This window comes from Equus przewalskii, chromosome 7 (genome assembly GCF_037783145.1).
Source record: "Equus przewalskii isolate Varuska chromosome 7, EquPr2, whole genome shotgun sequence".
Taxonomy (NCBI): domain Eukaryota; kingdom Metazoa; phylum Chordata; class Mammalia; order Perissodactyla; family Equidae; genus Equus; species Equus przewalskii.
In genome coordinates, this window is record NC_091837.1 from 44,696,234 (window position 1) to 44,712,605 (window position 16,372).

General features: G+C 36.6%; 1 protein-coding gene across 1 annotated transcript in view; it reads left to right on the forward strand.

Moving 5' to 3' along the window:
- The window catches only part of SMCHD1 (structural maintenance of chromosomes flexible hinge domain containing 1), a 137,307-nt gene that overhangs the window by 8,107 nt on the left and 112,828 nt on the right, over window positions 1-16,372 (forward strand). Inside the window, exons 2-5 of the mRNA XM_008537392.2 lie at window positions 442-517; window positions 1,157-1,318; window positions 9,060-9,142; window positions 9,788-9,918. Of these exons, the coding sequence (XP_008535614.2) occupies window positions 442-517; window positions 1,157-1,318; window positions 9,060-9,142; window positions 9,788-9,918 (452 nt within the window). The remainder of the gene's footprint in view (window positions 1-441; window positions 518-1,156; window positions 1,319-9,059; window positions 9,143-9,787; window positions 9,919-16,372) is intronic.

Genomic DNA, 16,372 nt, shown 5'->3' on the forward strand with positions numbered 1-16,372 from the left:
AATATTAACCTCTATTTATTCTGGTACTTTAGTTTTTACATATTTAAATGTTTAATCTGTATGAACATAATTGTTATGTTAATACTTTGCTCCAAATAAGTTTACTTATATATTGACATGAAATAATATGTCTTTGTCTGGGAGTCCCCTGCTGATGTTAAAACCCTTTCAAAATGCCCCACCTAATCACTCATGTTCCTAGGTGGCGTATAATAGGAGAAAAAGCAACCTTGTTAAGCAAATAGGTGTTTATGGATAGATTTGTGCTTAATTATGCAAAGGCAAAATTTAAAAATATCAAGACTTGAATTTCTTAGATAAATGTTTTAATTGTTACAAGATTATAATATACTATCAGTATTTTCATATTTTTGTAAACTTTGAATAGTGCATTTATTTCCTTTGAATAATAATTGATTTTATTCCTATTATTTTGGATAGACACTTGGCATTTCACCTGAAGAGAAATTTGTTATTACAACAACAAGTAGGAAAGAAGTTACCTGTGATAATTTTGGTAAGCAATGTTAAGTTCATGCTTTTATATTTAATGTGTTCTAGTACATCATAGGGCAATAACGATTTTATTACATAGGTAAGCTTCTAAAAACTATTGATGATTTTGGTTACTTTGTTGGCATGCGGAGAGGTAACTGGCTATATGTGCACAGTTCGTGTAGAGGTCATATTTTTCGAGCAAGACGACAGAACTGTTTATCATTTATGGGTACAGAGGATGAGATGTTGCCCAACTTAGCCACAGGTCTTCTTTGTGGGCCCTCAACCAGCTTCGAGTCTTTCATTATCTTTTTTTATCCAATTCGATTCTAAGACCTGCTGGTTTTTCATGCCTCATTCCTTTTGAATTTAGCCATTTGTCTCCATTCATGTTGATACCACTCTAAAGTATTTTCTCATCTTACTTCCAGCGATAATTTAGTTTATAAAGAATTGAGTGTTTCAGATGAGTGAAAGTATGTGAGCCTATTCCACTGATCTTTTTAACAAAACACAACTGAATTTATAGATCAATCCAAACATTGATCTATACCATCTTTAAAGTTATTTCATAGATAAAATTTGCATATTCATAATTAAAAATTTATTGTGTTTCTGATACTAACTTAGCACTTAAGGTATTACCTCTTGATTACAGATGAGACTGTTAAAGATGGAGTCACTCTATACCTGCTACAGTCAGTCAATCAGTTACTACAAACAGCTACAAAAGAACGAATTGACTTCCTACCTCACTATGACACACTGGTTAAAAGTGGCATGTATGAATATTATGCAAGTGAAGGACAAAATCCTTTACGTAAGTATTCCATTTATACTAATTTTGATAAACTATTACTCTTCTTTATCCCCTGATCACATGTCCTATTCCTTCACTTTAAAAAAAATTCATTCTACTATGTTAGAAGACTATAACCAGTCTTTGTGAACTTCCTTCCTTCCATCTCTTCATCACGATATATTTCTTTTTCTACCCAAGTTATCTTACTTCAGAGTGAAGATAGATACCTCTCCTTTAAAACTAACCCAGTATTAGAATTTCTTTCTTTTCAACTCATAGGAGATCTGGTACATACACATCTTTCCATATCCTGTATCCTCTCCTGATTTATTCTTCCTGGCTTCCTATAGACCTCTCCCAAATGAGAAAATATTTGTTTTACTGTGCACATTGGTATAACTGAGTTGCACAAGTAAGTGGTTTATGTTCTGGTCTTCATTTCTTTATCATTTCCTTCCACCTTTACTGCTTGCCAGTTTTAATCCTCCCTTTGGATTATTTGCTAGTGATCTTTACAAATCAGTTGATTTAGAGAGTCTGGACCGTGCCAAAGTTTTTAATACTACTTTGGTGTTCATTATAAACTTTCTTATTAAAAATATTTTTTCTTGTTGTGTAGGCATTATAGTTTTTAGGAAATTAGAAAATATAGATAAGCAAAAGGAACATAAAGAACATCCATATCTTTACCACCCAGATATAACCACCACTAACACTTTGGTATTTATCATTTCAGACCTTTTCATATTGTTTAATTCTTTTCCCTTTTAGTGGTTTTATACGATGCATACTTTTTAAACCTACTTTTTAGTTTAAAATCAAATGAGCATCTTTAATGTAAAGGCATACCTGGTCTTTTTTTTTTCAAGGTTGGCCCTGGGGCCGGCCCCGTGGCCGAGTGGTTAAGCTCACACTCTCCACTTTGGCGGCCTGGGGTTTCACTGGTTCAGATCCTGGGTGTGGACGTGGCACCATTTGTCAGGCCATGCTGAGACGGCATCCCACATGTCACAACTAAAAGGACCCACAACTAAAATATACAACTATGTGCTGGAGGGATTTGGGGAGAAAAAGCAAAAAAAAAAAAAAAATTGGCAACAGTTGTTAGCTCAGATGCCAATCTCAAAAAAAAAAAGATTGGCCCTGAGCTAGCATCTGTTGCCAATCTTTTTTTTTTTCCCTTCTTCTCCCCAAACCCCCCTGTACCTAGTTGTATATTCTAGTTGTAGGTCCTTCTGGCTTTACTCTGTGGGACATCGCCTCAGCATGGCTTGATGAATGGTGCTAAGTCTGTGCCCAGGATCTGAACCAGCAAAACCCTGGGCTGCTGTGAAGCAGAGTGCGTGCACTTAGCCACTCGGCCATGGGACTGGCTCCAGGCATACCTGTTTTATTGCACTTCAGGTTTATTGCGCTTGGCAGATATCGTGTTTTTTACAAATTGAAGATTTGTGGCAACCCTGCATTGAGCACGTCTGTTGGCACCATTTTTCCAACAGCATTTGCTCACTTTGTGTCTTTGTGTCACATTTTGGTAATTTCACAATGTTGCAGACTTTTTCATTATTATTGTATTTGTTATGGTGATCTGTGATCAGTGATCTTTGATGTTACTATTGTAATTGTTTTAGGGTGCCATGAACTGTGCCCATATAAGATGGCAAACTTAATTGATAAATGGTGTGTGTGTTCTGACTGCTCCCCTGACTGTCCATTCCCCTGTTTCTCTCTCTCTGCTTGAGCCTCCTATTGCCTGAGACACAACACAATTGGCCTGTTGAAATTAGGCCAATTAATAACCCTACAGTGACGTCTAAGTATTCAGGCAGAAGAAAGAGTCACACATGTCTCACTTTAAATCAAAGGCTAGAAGTGATTAAGCTTAGTGAGGAAGGCATGGAAGGCCGAGATAGGCCAAAAGCTAGGCCTCTTGCACCAAATTAGCCAAGTTCTGAACACAAAGGAAAAGTTCTTGAAGGAAATTAAAAGTGCTGTTCCAGTGAACACACGAGTGATAAGAAAGCAAAACAGCCTTATTGCTGATATGGAGAAAGTTTTAGTGGTCTGGATACAAGATCATACCAGCCACAACATTCCCTTAAGCCAAAGCCTAATCCAGAGCAACGCCCTAACTCTCTTCAATTCTTTGAAGGCTGAGAGAGGTGAGGAAGCTGCAGAAGAAAAGTTTGAAGCTAGCAGAGGTTGGTTCATGAGGTTTAAGGAAAGAAGCTGTCTCCATAACATAAGTGCAAAGTGAAGCAGCAGGTGCTGATGTAGAAGTTGCAGCAAGTTATCCAGAAGATCTAGCTAAGATCATTAATGAAGGGGCTACACTAAATAGCAGATTTTCAGTGTACACAAAACAGCCTTGTATTGAAAGAAGATACCCTCTAGGACTTGCGTAGGTAGAGAGGAGAAGTCAATGCCTGGCTTCAAAGCTTCAAAGGACAGGCTGACTCCCTTGTTAGAGGCTAATGCAGCTGGTGACTTTTAAGTTGCAGCCAATGCTCATTTACCATTTGAAAATTCTAGGGCGCTTAAGAATTATGCTAAATCTACACTGTCTGTGCTCTGTAAATAGAACAACAAAGCCTAGATGACAGCACATCTGTTTACAACGTGGTTTACTGAATGTTTTAAGCCTGCTGTTGAGACCTGCTCAGAAAAAAAGATTACTTTCAAAATATTACTGCTCATTGACAGTGCACCTGGTCACCCAAGAGCTCTGATGGAGATGGTACAAGAAGATTAATGTTGTTTTCATGCCTAATAACACAGCATCCATTCTCCAGCCTGTGGATCGATCAAGGGTTAATTTTGACTTTAAAGTTTTATTATTTAAGAAATACATTTCTTAAGGCTATAGCTGCCATAGATAGTGATTCCTCTGATGGATCTGAGCAAAGTAAATTGAAAACCTTCTGGAAAGGATTCACCATTATAGATGCCATTAAGAACATTCATCATTCATGGGAAGAGGTCCAAATAGCAACCAAACAGGAGTTTGGAAGAAGTTGATTCCAACCCTCATGGATGACTTTGAGGGGTTGAAGACTTCAGTGGAGGAAGTAACTGTAGATGTGGTGGAAATAGCAAGAGAACTAGAATTAGAAGTGGAGTCTGAAGAGGTAACTGAAATGCTGCAATCTCAATAAAACTTAAACAGATGAGGAGTTGTTTCTCATGGATGAGCAAAGAAAGTGGTATCTTGAGGTAGAATTTACTGGTGAAGATGCTGTGAACATTGTTGAAATGACAACAAAGAATTTAGAATATTATGTAAACTTAGTTGATAAAGCAGTGGCAGAGTTTGAGAGGACTGACTCCAATTTTGAAAGTTCTACTGTGAACGAAATGTTAGGAAACAGCATTGCATGCTGCAGAGAAATGGTTCGTGAAAGGAAGAGTCAATCAATGTGGCAAACTTAAAATTGTTGTCTTATTTTAAGAAATTGCTATAGCCACCCCAGCTTTCAGCAACCACTGCCCTGATCAGTCAGCAGCCATTAACATTGAGGCAAGACCCTCCACCAGCAAAAAGATTACGACTTGCTGAAGGCTCAGATGATAGTTAACATTTTTTAGCAATAGAGTATTTTTTAATTAAGTTGTGTACTTTTTTTTTGTTAGACATAATGCACACTTAATAGACTACAGTATAGTGTGAGCATAACTTTTATATGCACTGGGAAACCAAAAAATTTTTGTGATTCGCTTTATTGCCTTATTTGTTTTATTGTGGTGTGGAACCAACCCTGCAATATCTCCCGCATGTGCCTGTTTATGTCAATATATATTTGTTTTTAGTAGTTACGCAGTATTTGGGACGACAGTTTATTTGAACAATGGCCTATTATTAAATGCTCAGGTTATTTCAATTTTTTTATTGTTACAAATGACCGAACATTCTTGTGACTAAATCTTTGTGCACATCCTTACTTTGCTACTAGTACTATCACTACTGTCAGCTACAGTGCTAGGCACTATGTCAAGTACTTTATGAGCATTTTCTCATTTAATCCTTAATCTTATGTGGTAGCTAATGTTAGGTAACTACCCTATTTTGCAGAAGAAACTAAGGCTACAAGATTTTAGGTAACTTGTCAAAGGCCAACCTGCTAGTAAGCGTTGGAGCCAGGATTTGAACCCCAGCAGGGTGACTGCAAAGCTTGAACTCGTAAGCAGTATATTTATTACCTCTGACATTGTTCTTTTCATACCGAAAAAAGTTCTTATTTCTCTCATGTTAACATTGTACTCTTACTCCTTCCACCATCTTCTGCTCAATATTTTGCTCCTGTTTATAGCAAAATTCCTCAAAAGAGTTGACTGTACTCAATATCAACAGTGCCTCTCCTCCCGTTGTCTCCTATTTACTCTCCTGTAATTACTTTTTTCAGGTCACCAGTGACTAAGTCCAGTGATCAATTTTCAGTTCTCATTTTACTCCAGGCATTATTTGACACAGTTTATCACTTCTTCCTCCTTGACATAGTCTTTATTTGACTTTTGAGTGGCCACACTCTCTTTGTTTTCTTCCTGCCTCACTGTCTGCCTTCTCTCTTCTCTCCCCACTTTCTTTTTTTTTTCTATTGAGATATTATTGACATAACTCCCACCTTATTAATGTGGAAGTGCCTCATGGCTTAGTGATTGGTCCTTATTTTCTCGTACTTCCTGATGTGGTGATCCCGTCCAGTCTCATGGCTCTAAATACCATCTTTGTAGCAGTGACTCCTAATTGGAGGTGGTGAGAAATGGTCATTTTTAGTTAAATATTGAAAATAATGCCATACTTACCTTCTCAATTCCAATTTTGTCTCTCCAACTGCCCATGTGGCATCTCCACTAGAATATCTAAGATGGGAACCCTAACCTGTTCACTGAATCCTGTACTATACATAGTTTTCCCATCCAAATTGATCATTGCTCTGTCCTTCCAGTTGCTTAAGCCAAAAATCAAATTGATTCTACTTTGTCTCATACATTTCATTCAATCTGTCAGAAAATCCTGTTGGCGCTATCTTCAGTATTTATCTAGAAATGACTATTTCTCATCACTTCTGTTGCTAACAGCAGGTCTGAGGCTCCATTATATCACCTAGGTTATACAGTGGCCGCTTAACTTGTCTGTCTCTTTTCATGCCTGTCCACAGAAAGTTTGAGAAGTCAGATCATGCTATTCTTCTCTTGAAAGCACTCATGGCTCCCCATTTCGCTAAGAGTAAAAGCCATAGTCTTTACAATTACGTGCTTGGCCTTAGCAGCTCTGCTTTGTACCTCTCTGAGTTTGTTTCCACGACTCCTCTCCCTGCTTGTTCACTCCATTCCACTGCCAACTATATTCTCAGCTTAGGACCCTCTGCCTGGAATGCTCTTTGCCCAGATAGCCCCTCTCTGATTCCTTCACCCCATTCAAGTCTTGTTTATCTGTTACCTTTTCAGCAAAGCTTATCTTGATCACACTGTTTAAAATGACCCTTTCTTTTCTCCATCGCATATACCACCTTCTAACATGATAAAAAAATTTACTTATTACAATTATATTTCATTTCCCATCTTCCTGTCTAGAATGTTAACTCAACAAGAACAGGACTTTTTTCTGTTAAGTTTTGGAAGGATGCCTGGCAAATAGTAGGTGCTTAAATATTTGCATATTGAATTAATCTTAATTCTGTCTCTGCGGATACATTTGTAAATGTATAATTGTGGAGTCAGTAGGTGTATTCATTTTTAAGACTTTTGATATAGATTAATTGCCTTCCAGATTGGTTATTCCAGTTTTCATTCCTACCATGATCATATGAATAATCAGACAATCTCACAGTTGAAACTCTTGTTTTGGCTTCTGTGACTTTACATTACATTGCTGGGTCTTTCCTTGCTTCTGTTTCCTTTGCCTTTGGTGCAACTTCTGGTTATTCTTGATTGTATGGTGGACATTTCTTCAAGTCATGCTGATCTTTCTTTTTATACTTTTATGTTAGTGAACTAATCCAAGCCTTTAGCTGTTTATTTCACGGAAGCAAAAATCTTTATATCTGCTTGTCTTTATTCTCTCAGTTAAGCACAATATGTGTTCCAGCTCCCTATGGGACACCTCTACTCATTCAGCTTGATGTAGTGGTAGGGCATCACTTCTAAAACTGAATTTTTCTTTTTTTCTCTCTCAATTCTCCCTTTTTGGGAAGAATGACCATTTATCCAGTTTTCTAGAGCAAAGACTCAAAACCATCTTGAATTTCTTTTTCTTTTCCTTTTATATCTTATTAGATACTAAATTCTACTCATTTGTTCCTTTCAGTTTCTCATAACTCTTTTTTTTCCTCCCATTTCCTACAGTGTCCCTTCTTCATTTTCTAGAGTTATTACCCTTAGCCAGATCCTTATACATATCTGATTTGTGGTAATTTCTTTCTAAGTAGTTTATAAACAGCTATCTCGTAAGTGTTTAGAGTATGAGAGTTCTTGTTGGAGTTCTACTCTGTTGATTAATTACAGCTTTAGTTGGGTTGAGCTTCAGTGGAAGTAAGAGACATAAATTTGGTATGTTCCCCTTTTTAACTAAGGGAAATAGTTTGAGTAGTGACCTTGAAGAAAGGAGCATATTAAGAACAATGCTGAGCCAGTGATAAATTTGAATGTCAACTTGGTTGTGTACTAAGAAATCAATAGCAGTTCTGTGTCAGTTCAGCAGACGTAGTCTGCCATTTTACAAATTACTATTAGTCATAGATTTCTATATCTAAATTAGCTCTTACTAGACATTTTTATTTTATTTTTTTAAAGGTTAACCATATATATATATATTATTGTTTTCTTTTTGATGGGAAGATTGGCCCTGAGCTAACATTTATTGCCCATCTTCCTGTTTTTTTTCTCCCCAAAGCCCCAGTACGTAGTTGTATATCCTAATTTTAAGTCCTTCTATGTGGGATGCCGCCACAGCATAGCTTGATGAGCAGTGTGTGAGTCCATGCCCAGGATCCAAACCAGCGAACCCTGGACCACCCTTGCAGAGCCTGAACTTAACCTCTATGCCACTGGGCTGGCCCCAGTAGACACTTTTTTTTGTTTTTAGTGTATTACTTTTTTTTTTTTTTTAAAGATTTTATTTTTCCTTTTTCTCCCCAAAGCCCCCCGGTACATAGTTGTATATTCTTTGTTGTGGGTCCTTCTAGTTGTGGCATGTGGGACGCTGCCTCAGCGTGGTTTGATGAGCAGTGCCATGTCCGGGCCCAGGATTCAAACCAACGAAACACTGGGCCGCCTGCAGCAGAGCGCACGAACTTAACCACTTGGCCACGGGGCCAGCCCCCCAAGTAGACACTTTTATAGTTGCTTTATATTTGCCCCCAGCTCTGTCAATGTGCTTACTTTTGACTTGCGCATGACATAATTACATACATCAGACTACTGTTTGGTTTTATGGTCATAGTCTTTGATTTGTCTGCTCTATCTGTATGTCTGTCTTCAGATTATAAGCTCCTTGAATCCAGGAATCATGGCTGGTTGACTCATGGCATGTTAATGCCATACAAATACTGGTTGATGACTGCTTTTTTTATGCTGGTGATGTTTGGTGATGATGCCTTTCTTATGTATTGTATCCTTAGAATCCGGATAATACTCTAATTCTAACTCTTTGGGAAATAAAAGTGATGGCTTAAGGTACTTCAGAGTTTCTTCTGCTTTGAACCTTTATATGAAGTATTTAGGAGGGAAAAGTTAAGCAATGTGTTTTCTCATTCTCTTCCAGCATTTGCTCTTGCAGAATTGATTGACAATTCATTGTCTGCTACTTCTCGTAACACTGGTATTAGAAGAATACAGATCAAATTGGTAAGAAAATAGTACTGTAGAGCAATTTAGCTTTTTTAGAAATATTACAGGTTCGTTGGGGAAAAATTAGAAAATAAAGTAAAAGTGGAAATAATTATCTGATGTATCTTCTTGCTGAAATTTTTTCACGTGCCCTTTTTTCTGTGCATATATGTATACATGTATGTGTGATCATAGTGTACATTTTATTTTTTGTGATCTTCTACTTTCCCTTAACAAAACATTGTAGACATTGTCATATCATGAATATTCTGCAATATAATATACCATTGCTACAGTTTGGTTTATTGTCTTATAGTATAAGTTACGTAATCAGTTGTTGAACATTTAGACCTTTTTTTTCTGTATTTTTGCCATTGTTAGCAGTGGTGACATGATGAACATCGTTATAGGTCTTTGTATACATCTCTGGTTAGTTTCACAAGCTAAATTCTGAGAAATGGAATTTCTGGGTTAAAGGACATGAAGAATTCTAAGACCTTTGATTTATACAGCTGAAGTGCCTTTCAGAAAGTTGTGTTAATTTACAGTTCCACCAGCAATATATGAGTGAGCCCATTGAATCACTATTTTTATATTAAACTTTTCATGTTTTTAATATTGATTTGATTTTTCCTGTCTTTTTGAACTTATTTTATTTCATAGCATTTTGATGAAACACAAGGAAAACCTGCCGTTGCAGTGATAGATAATGGAAGAGGAATGACCTCTAAACAGCTTAACAACTGGGCCGTGTATAGGTTGTCAAAATTTACAAGGCAAGGTGACTTTGAAAGGTTAGAAAACCTTACTTTTTTTTGGGCAGCTGGGTATTTTAATAAGGATAAGAACTCTTTTATTTCTTTAAATTATACACGATACATTGGAGATTTTGATGTCAGCATGTTTATTTAGTTTTTTATATTATAGAATTCTTGTGATCAATACTTAGAAGTAGTCAAAACTACAGAAATCATATTGTGCCCTTCCACTGAACGATTCTTTTTTCCTTTCCTGAGGTATGTAGGAGTTATGTTGATATCTTGAGTACTTTGGAGCTTTTCTGCCTTTTCTTACTGACTTAAGTTTGATGGAAGCTGTGTAGTTGCTAGAGCAGTAGAATGATTTTAAAATAGGCTTTAAAAATCACTTGATACCACTTGCAAAATGTTTAATGAACCACATGTAGTTCTGTTGAGCTCATTATTGCTCCACTTTCAGGGCTCTGTGTTAAAACATTCACAGTTGTTAGGGAATAGAATCTACGCAGGAGTTTTGAATCAGAATATGTTTGTGGAAAATATCCTGAATGAGAATGTCATAGAGGAAACAGAATATACTAGAAGCTCTCAAAGATATAAAGATTTAGGTCCTTGGGTTATTAGCTGAATTCTATTAAGAGCAGTGATCCACAAGTCTTTTGATATTTTGAGATATGGTGTCTACTTCAGAAAACATACTTGGGAAGACTGTTGGCATTCTTGTTAGGTAGTTAGTATTTGTTCACGTCCTGTTTTGCTCTTTGCCGTGTCAAGGAAAGTCACCCAAGTTTAAGGATCAGTCTCAACAGTGTGTTAAAAATTAATATAGTTAGCACATTTACCTTCTCATTTCTGAAATTATTGCACCCTCAGAATTTTCATCAAATTTGTAAAGACTTAACAGTGATGAGAGGCAACGTACTGAAGAACAAGGGCTCTGGAATTATTTGACCTGATTTGAATTCTGATCTTACTAGTTTTATGATGTTGGTCAAGGTACTTCTTTTTGTCACCATTCACATGTCTATAAAATGAGAATAATGCATCATAAGGTTTTGTGAAGAACAAGTGAGTTAGTACATGTAAACCTTAGGATAGAGCCTGGCATATAGTAAGTAGTTGATAAATATAAGATATCATTTTGGTTATTACTTCTCATTCTTGGCCTCAGACTTTTCTACAGCCATTCTTCTTCACTATTTTCACGAGTACTTGTCACTTCAAGGATTTATAAAATAGCCGTAGAGAAGGTAAAGGCCATTGTCTTTTATAGTCTAAAGATAGATTTCAGCATATGATAGAAATATCAAGTAGAAGGGAAAGGGGAACAGATGGTAGATTGGGCAAAAAGTTCAGAACAGTGTTAGTTAAATCAAATGGAAGAGTAGAGTCTATAGTTATTAAATGAAGTTAAATCTTAACTGAATTTATGGAACATTCACTCTGATTTTCCTCTGGATTTTAGCACAACACAAACTTTTAAACTTAGTCTAAATCTTAGGGACGTTTTGTTTAATTTTTGGTAGAAATCTACCTGTTGCTGGTTTTGGTTTTAGCTTTATAGATATTGTGTTCAGTAAGTAATCAATTGTTGTTATAGTTGTTATGTACTCATACTATCTTTGAGTCCAGTATCAATCCCTTGTCCTACTCCAATTTCTGTTAGCCTCAAATGTACTCTCACTCCCCTGTCTTCTACTCCTGTAGAAAAAAATCATCAGTTGCTTTAACTGCTTCCACTTTAGTTTTTACTGGATACAAGGGTGGATGTCATGGGAGACAGACTATGGAACAAAAGGAGAGACAGCCTGAAAGTGCAAAACAGCTGACTGACTTGGCTTGTAGCTTATGTTGTAGTAGAGGGAATAACAGAAGTAGACACACAAAAACATTTATAAGCATTTCAGTTATTGATTATTGCTGTTAAGAAAATGTTGAGTAATGTGTTAGAGCCTAATTGCCATCTGCTTTCAGTAAGGTCGTTAGAGAAGAGGGCAGCCTCTTTGAGGTTGCATTTGAGTTGAGGCGTGAATGATTAGAAGAAAACACCCAGATGAAGATCTGAGGGAAGTGTATTCCAAGGAAAAGGAAAACCAGCAAAGACAAAGACCCTGAAATTGTGTTCAGGTGGTTTTGTTTGTGAGACAGAAAGACGACCAGTCTGGTTAGAACATAGTATATGAAGGGGAAGATAGAGGGAGATGAGGTAAGAGTTCTAATTTGGCAATATTCTTTATAGCTCTCACTCACCTTGGTACTATCCCTCCATCCACCCTTCTTATTTTGAAAAATTTCAAGCCAAAAAGTAAGTTGAAAGAACAGTTTTAGCACTCATGTATCCTTCACCTAGATTTATCAGATGTTAACTGTTTGCCACATTTGTTATCTTCTCTCTGTTTATCTGTCTGTATGCACATGCACATACACATATTTTCTCTTCCTAAATCATTTGAAAGTAAGTTGCAGACTTTGTGACATTTCACTACTTAATACTGTAGCATGTATCTCCTTCAGAGAGACATTCTCATAAATAACCATAATACTATTATCACATCCAAGAAATTTATTGTTGATTCAGAATATCTAATGTCCATATTCAGATTTTTTTCTCTTTGTCATATCTCTCTGGTCTCCTTTATTCTATAAAAATTCCCCATGTTTGTGTCTTTCATGAAATTGTCATTTTTTTGGTAGAGTCTGGGCTAGTTGTAGAATGGTTCAGAACCTGGATCTGAGTGTTTCCTAGCCTTATTCTTTTTTATTTTCCTGCTTTTTCTCCCCAAATTCCCCAAGTACATAGTTGTATATTTTAGTTATGGGTCCTTCTAGTTGTGGCATGTGGGATACTGCCTCAACGTGGCCCAAGGAGTGGTGCCATGTCTGCACCCAGGATCTGAACCGGTGAAACCCTGGGCTGCTGAAGCCAAGTGCTCAAACTCAACCACTTGGCCTCGGGGCCAGCCCCTGTAGCCCTATTCTTTTCCTCAGCATTTTATGAACATTTTCAAACACTGAAAAGTTGAAATTCTACAGTGAATACCCAGACACTTATACCTAGTTTCTACCATTGAAGTTGCTTTACCACATATCCGTTTGCTATTTATCCCTCTAACCTTCAGTTCATCTTATTATTTTTTTAATTAAAAAGAAAAATTTGAGGAAGATTAGCCCTGAGCTAACACCCACCACCAATCCTCTTTTTTTTTGCTGAGGAAGATTGGCCTTGAGCTAACATCTGTGCCCAACTTCCTCTATTTTATATGTGAGATGCCTGCCACAGCGTGGTTTGATAAGCGATGCATAGGTCTGTGCCCAGGATCTGAACTAGTGAACCCTGGGCTGCTGAAGCAGAGTGCACAAACTTCATAGCTGCGCCACCACATTGGCCTACAGTTCATCTTGTTTTTTGATTCAGTTCAAAGTAAATTACAAATATCAGTAAACTTTCTCAAGCATTGATATGATCTAGAATTCAAATTTTTATCTTTTGAGGTGAAATTTACATATAGTGAAATGCTCACGTCTGTCTTAAGTGTATCTTCATTGAATTAATTAATTTTTTTATGGCCATATAATTCATATACCATAAAATTCACCATTGAAGTATACAATTCAGTAGTTTTGAGGATAGTCACAAATTCTGTAACCATCACTACTAATTCCAGAATATTTGCATCACTCCAAAACAAACCCTGTACCTGTTTGCAGTCACTCTCTATCTCCCTCTCTCTCCCCTACTCTGGCAATCACTAATATAATTTCAATAGTTGTTAGTCTGCTTTTTAAGTTGTTTTTCTTAACATCTTAATTTACAATAGTCCAGTTTGGATGATGCCAGCTTAATGTCAATAATATATAAAAACTTCACTCCTATATAGCTTTGTTCCCCTCCCACTTATTTGTATTATTATTTTTATATAAATGACATCTTTCTACATTGTAATCCCATCCACACAGTTTTAGATAATTCTTTGTGCAGCTATCTTATAAGTCAAATAGGAGAAGAGGTATAAAAAAATACATTTATGCTGTCTTTTTCTATTGGTCTATGTAGTTACTCTTTATTTCTTCTTGTATCCCAGTTACTTTCGAGTGTCCTTTCATTTCAGTCCATAAGACTCTTTTTAGTAGCTACTCTAAGGCAGATCTACTAGTGACAGATTCCCTCAGTGTTTGTTTATCTGGGAGTGTCTTAAACTCTCCTTCGTTTTTGAAGGCTACTTTTGCTAGATAAAGAATTCTTGGTTGATGGTTTTTTCTGTTGGCACTTTGAATATGTTAGCTCACTGCTTCTAGCTCCATGGTCTCTGCTGAATAATCAGCTGTTAACCTTATTGAATATCCTTTGTATGTGACCAGCCACTTCTCTCTCTCTGCCTTCGAGGTTCTCTCTTTTTCTTTGGCTTTTAACAGTTTTGTGATTCTGATGTGTCTAGGTTTGGGTCTTTTTGAGTTCATCCTATTTGGTGTTTGTTGGTCTTCTTGGATGTGTAGATTAATGTTTTCATCAAATTTGGGAAGTCTTTGGCCATTATTTCTTCAAATATTCTTTCTCTCCTTCTGTGGTTCCTATTTATATATCGGCATGCTTGATGATGTTTATAAGTCTCTGAGGCTCTGTTCGTTTTTCTTCATTCTTTTTTCTTTTTGTTCTTCAGATGAAATAATCTCAATTGACCTGCCTTTTAAGTTCACTAATTCTTTCTTCTGCCAACTCAGATATGTTCATGAACCACTTAACTGAATTTTTCATTTCAGTGAAGTGGCTTCAGAATTTCTTTTTGGTTCTTTTATTTATAATTTCTGTCTTTATTGATTTTCTCTATTTGATGAAACACTGATCTCATACTTTACTTCATTAGACATAATTTCTCTTAGTTCATTGAGTGTGTTTAAAATAGCTGATTTAAATCTTTGTCTAGTAAGTCCAATGCTTGGACTTTTCTCCAGGACAGTTTCTACTGACTGCTGTTTTCCCTGTGTGTGGGCCACACTTTACTATTTCTTGTAGGTGATAATTTTTTGTTAAGAACAGGACATTTTAAAATAATATGGCAACTCTGGAAATCAGACTTATCCACCTCCCCAGGGCTTGTTGTTGCTTCTGTTTTTTTGTTTGTTTGTGTAGTGACTTCCCTAAATTAATTCTGTAAAATCTCTCTTCTTTATCTTGTGTTGCCAGTGATGTCTCTGCTCAGTTAGCTTAGTGGTCAACCACTAATTGGACAGTTCCTTACACGTCTGGAACCACTAAGTCACCCAGCTTTTGCTGAGGGGTTCTGTGTGCATACTGGGCTGTTTTTAATGTTCAAGGAGGCAGTTCACAACTCTGCCTTACCCTTTGCTTCTTACTTGTGTAGAACCTCAAAGTCAGCCAGAAATGAGAGATCTTTCTTGAGTATATGTACAACCCTGCACGAGTGTGACCTTCTCGATTCTCATGAATATGTTGGAGCTTTTAAAAAACACTGTGGACCTCTTATTCCTCAGTTTTTCCTTGTAAGTTTTTGGCCAGATTCTTGTTTGTTCCCAACTGATTTGATTGCCATAGTCAACTGTGATGATAAACAGTTACACTGACGGTTTTTGACAAATGACCCAGGGGAAATGGATAAAGCATGCTAAAACTATACAGAGCTAGCTGTTCTTACTGAGATTCAGCTGTGTGTCTTGAATAAAACACTCCTTGGATTGGTTAATTTTTAGAGTTCTGAAAAAGTTGATTTTGATAGTTTTTTGGGGTGTTCTTAACGTTTTTATCAATGAGTGGGTGTTCGTAGGTCCTTACTTTGCTATTCTGGAAGTGCTCACTCTAGTGTCTGATTTTTAACAAATGCATACACCTGTATAATCCAAACCCCTATTAAGATATAGAATATTACGTAGAAAATTTACTCATGATTTGGGCACTGTTATAATCACTGCCTTTGAAGTTACATTAGATACCTAGAACATAGTTGTGATACTGTGTGTTCATTTAATTGTTTTATGGAAGAAAGAAGGGTGACATTAGTTAGATCTGCTGGGTGGCCATAATTCAGGTATGTGTTGGATCAGTGCTACTTTCTGCACTTTCAGCTTGCTCAGCAATTAAAAGGCTCTCAACTCAGGGAGTCATTTTTGGGAAAATAAAGATAGTGCGCCATATGGCTCACTTCCCATTGCCGCTTTTAGATTGTAAGAATGGGCTTCCAACAAGATTTGCCCTAATTTTCCTAAAGAAAAAGCTTGTCTTAAATGTTTTTCTGCGTATTAAGATGAGCTTTTGTTTACTTTCTGATGTTTGTATTTACTTGAATTTAAAGAATGAGTATGTCACATTTAGACATCCCACTTTAATTTGGTTATTTCCATTGTCTTGCACATTTATTCCAGAAACTCTGAAAGAGATCTGAGGCATTTGTAAGTTTTGTTGGAAGTAAAGTTTTCTTCATTGTGGCTGTTTTATTTCCCCTTTGGTAGATTTGAGATAGTGAGATGTAAATATACG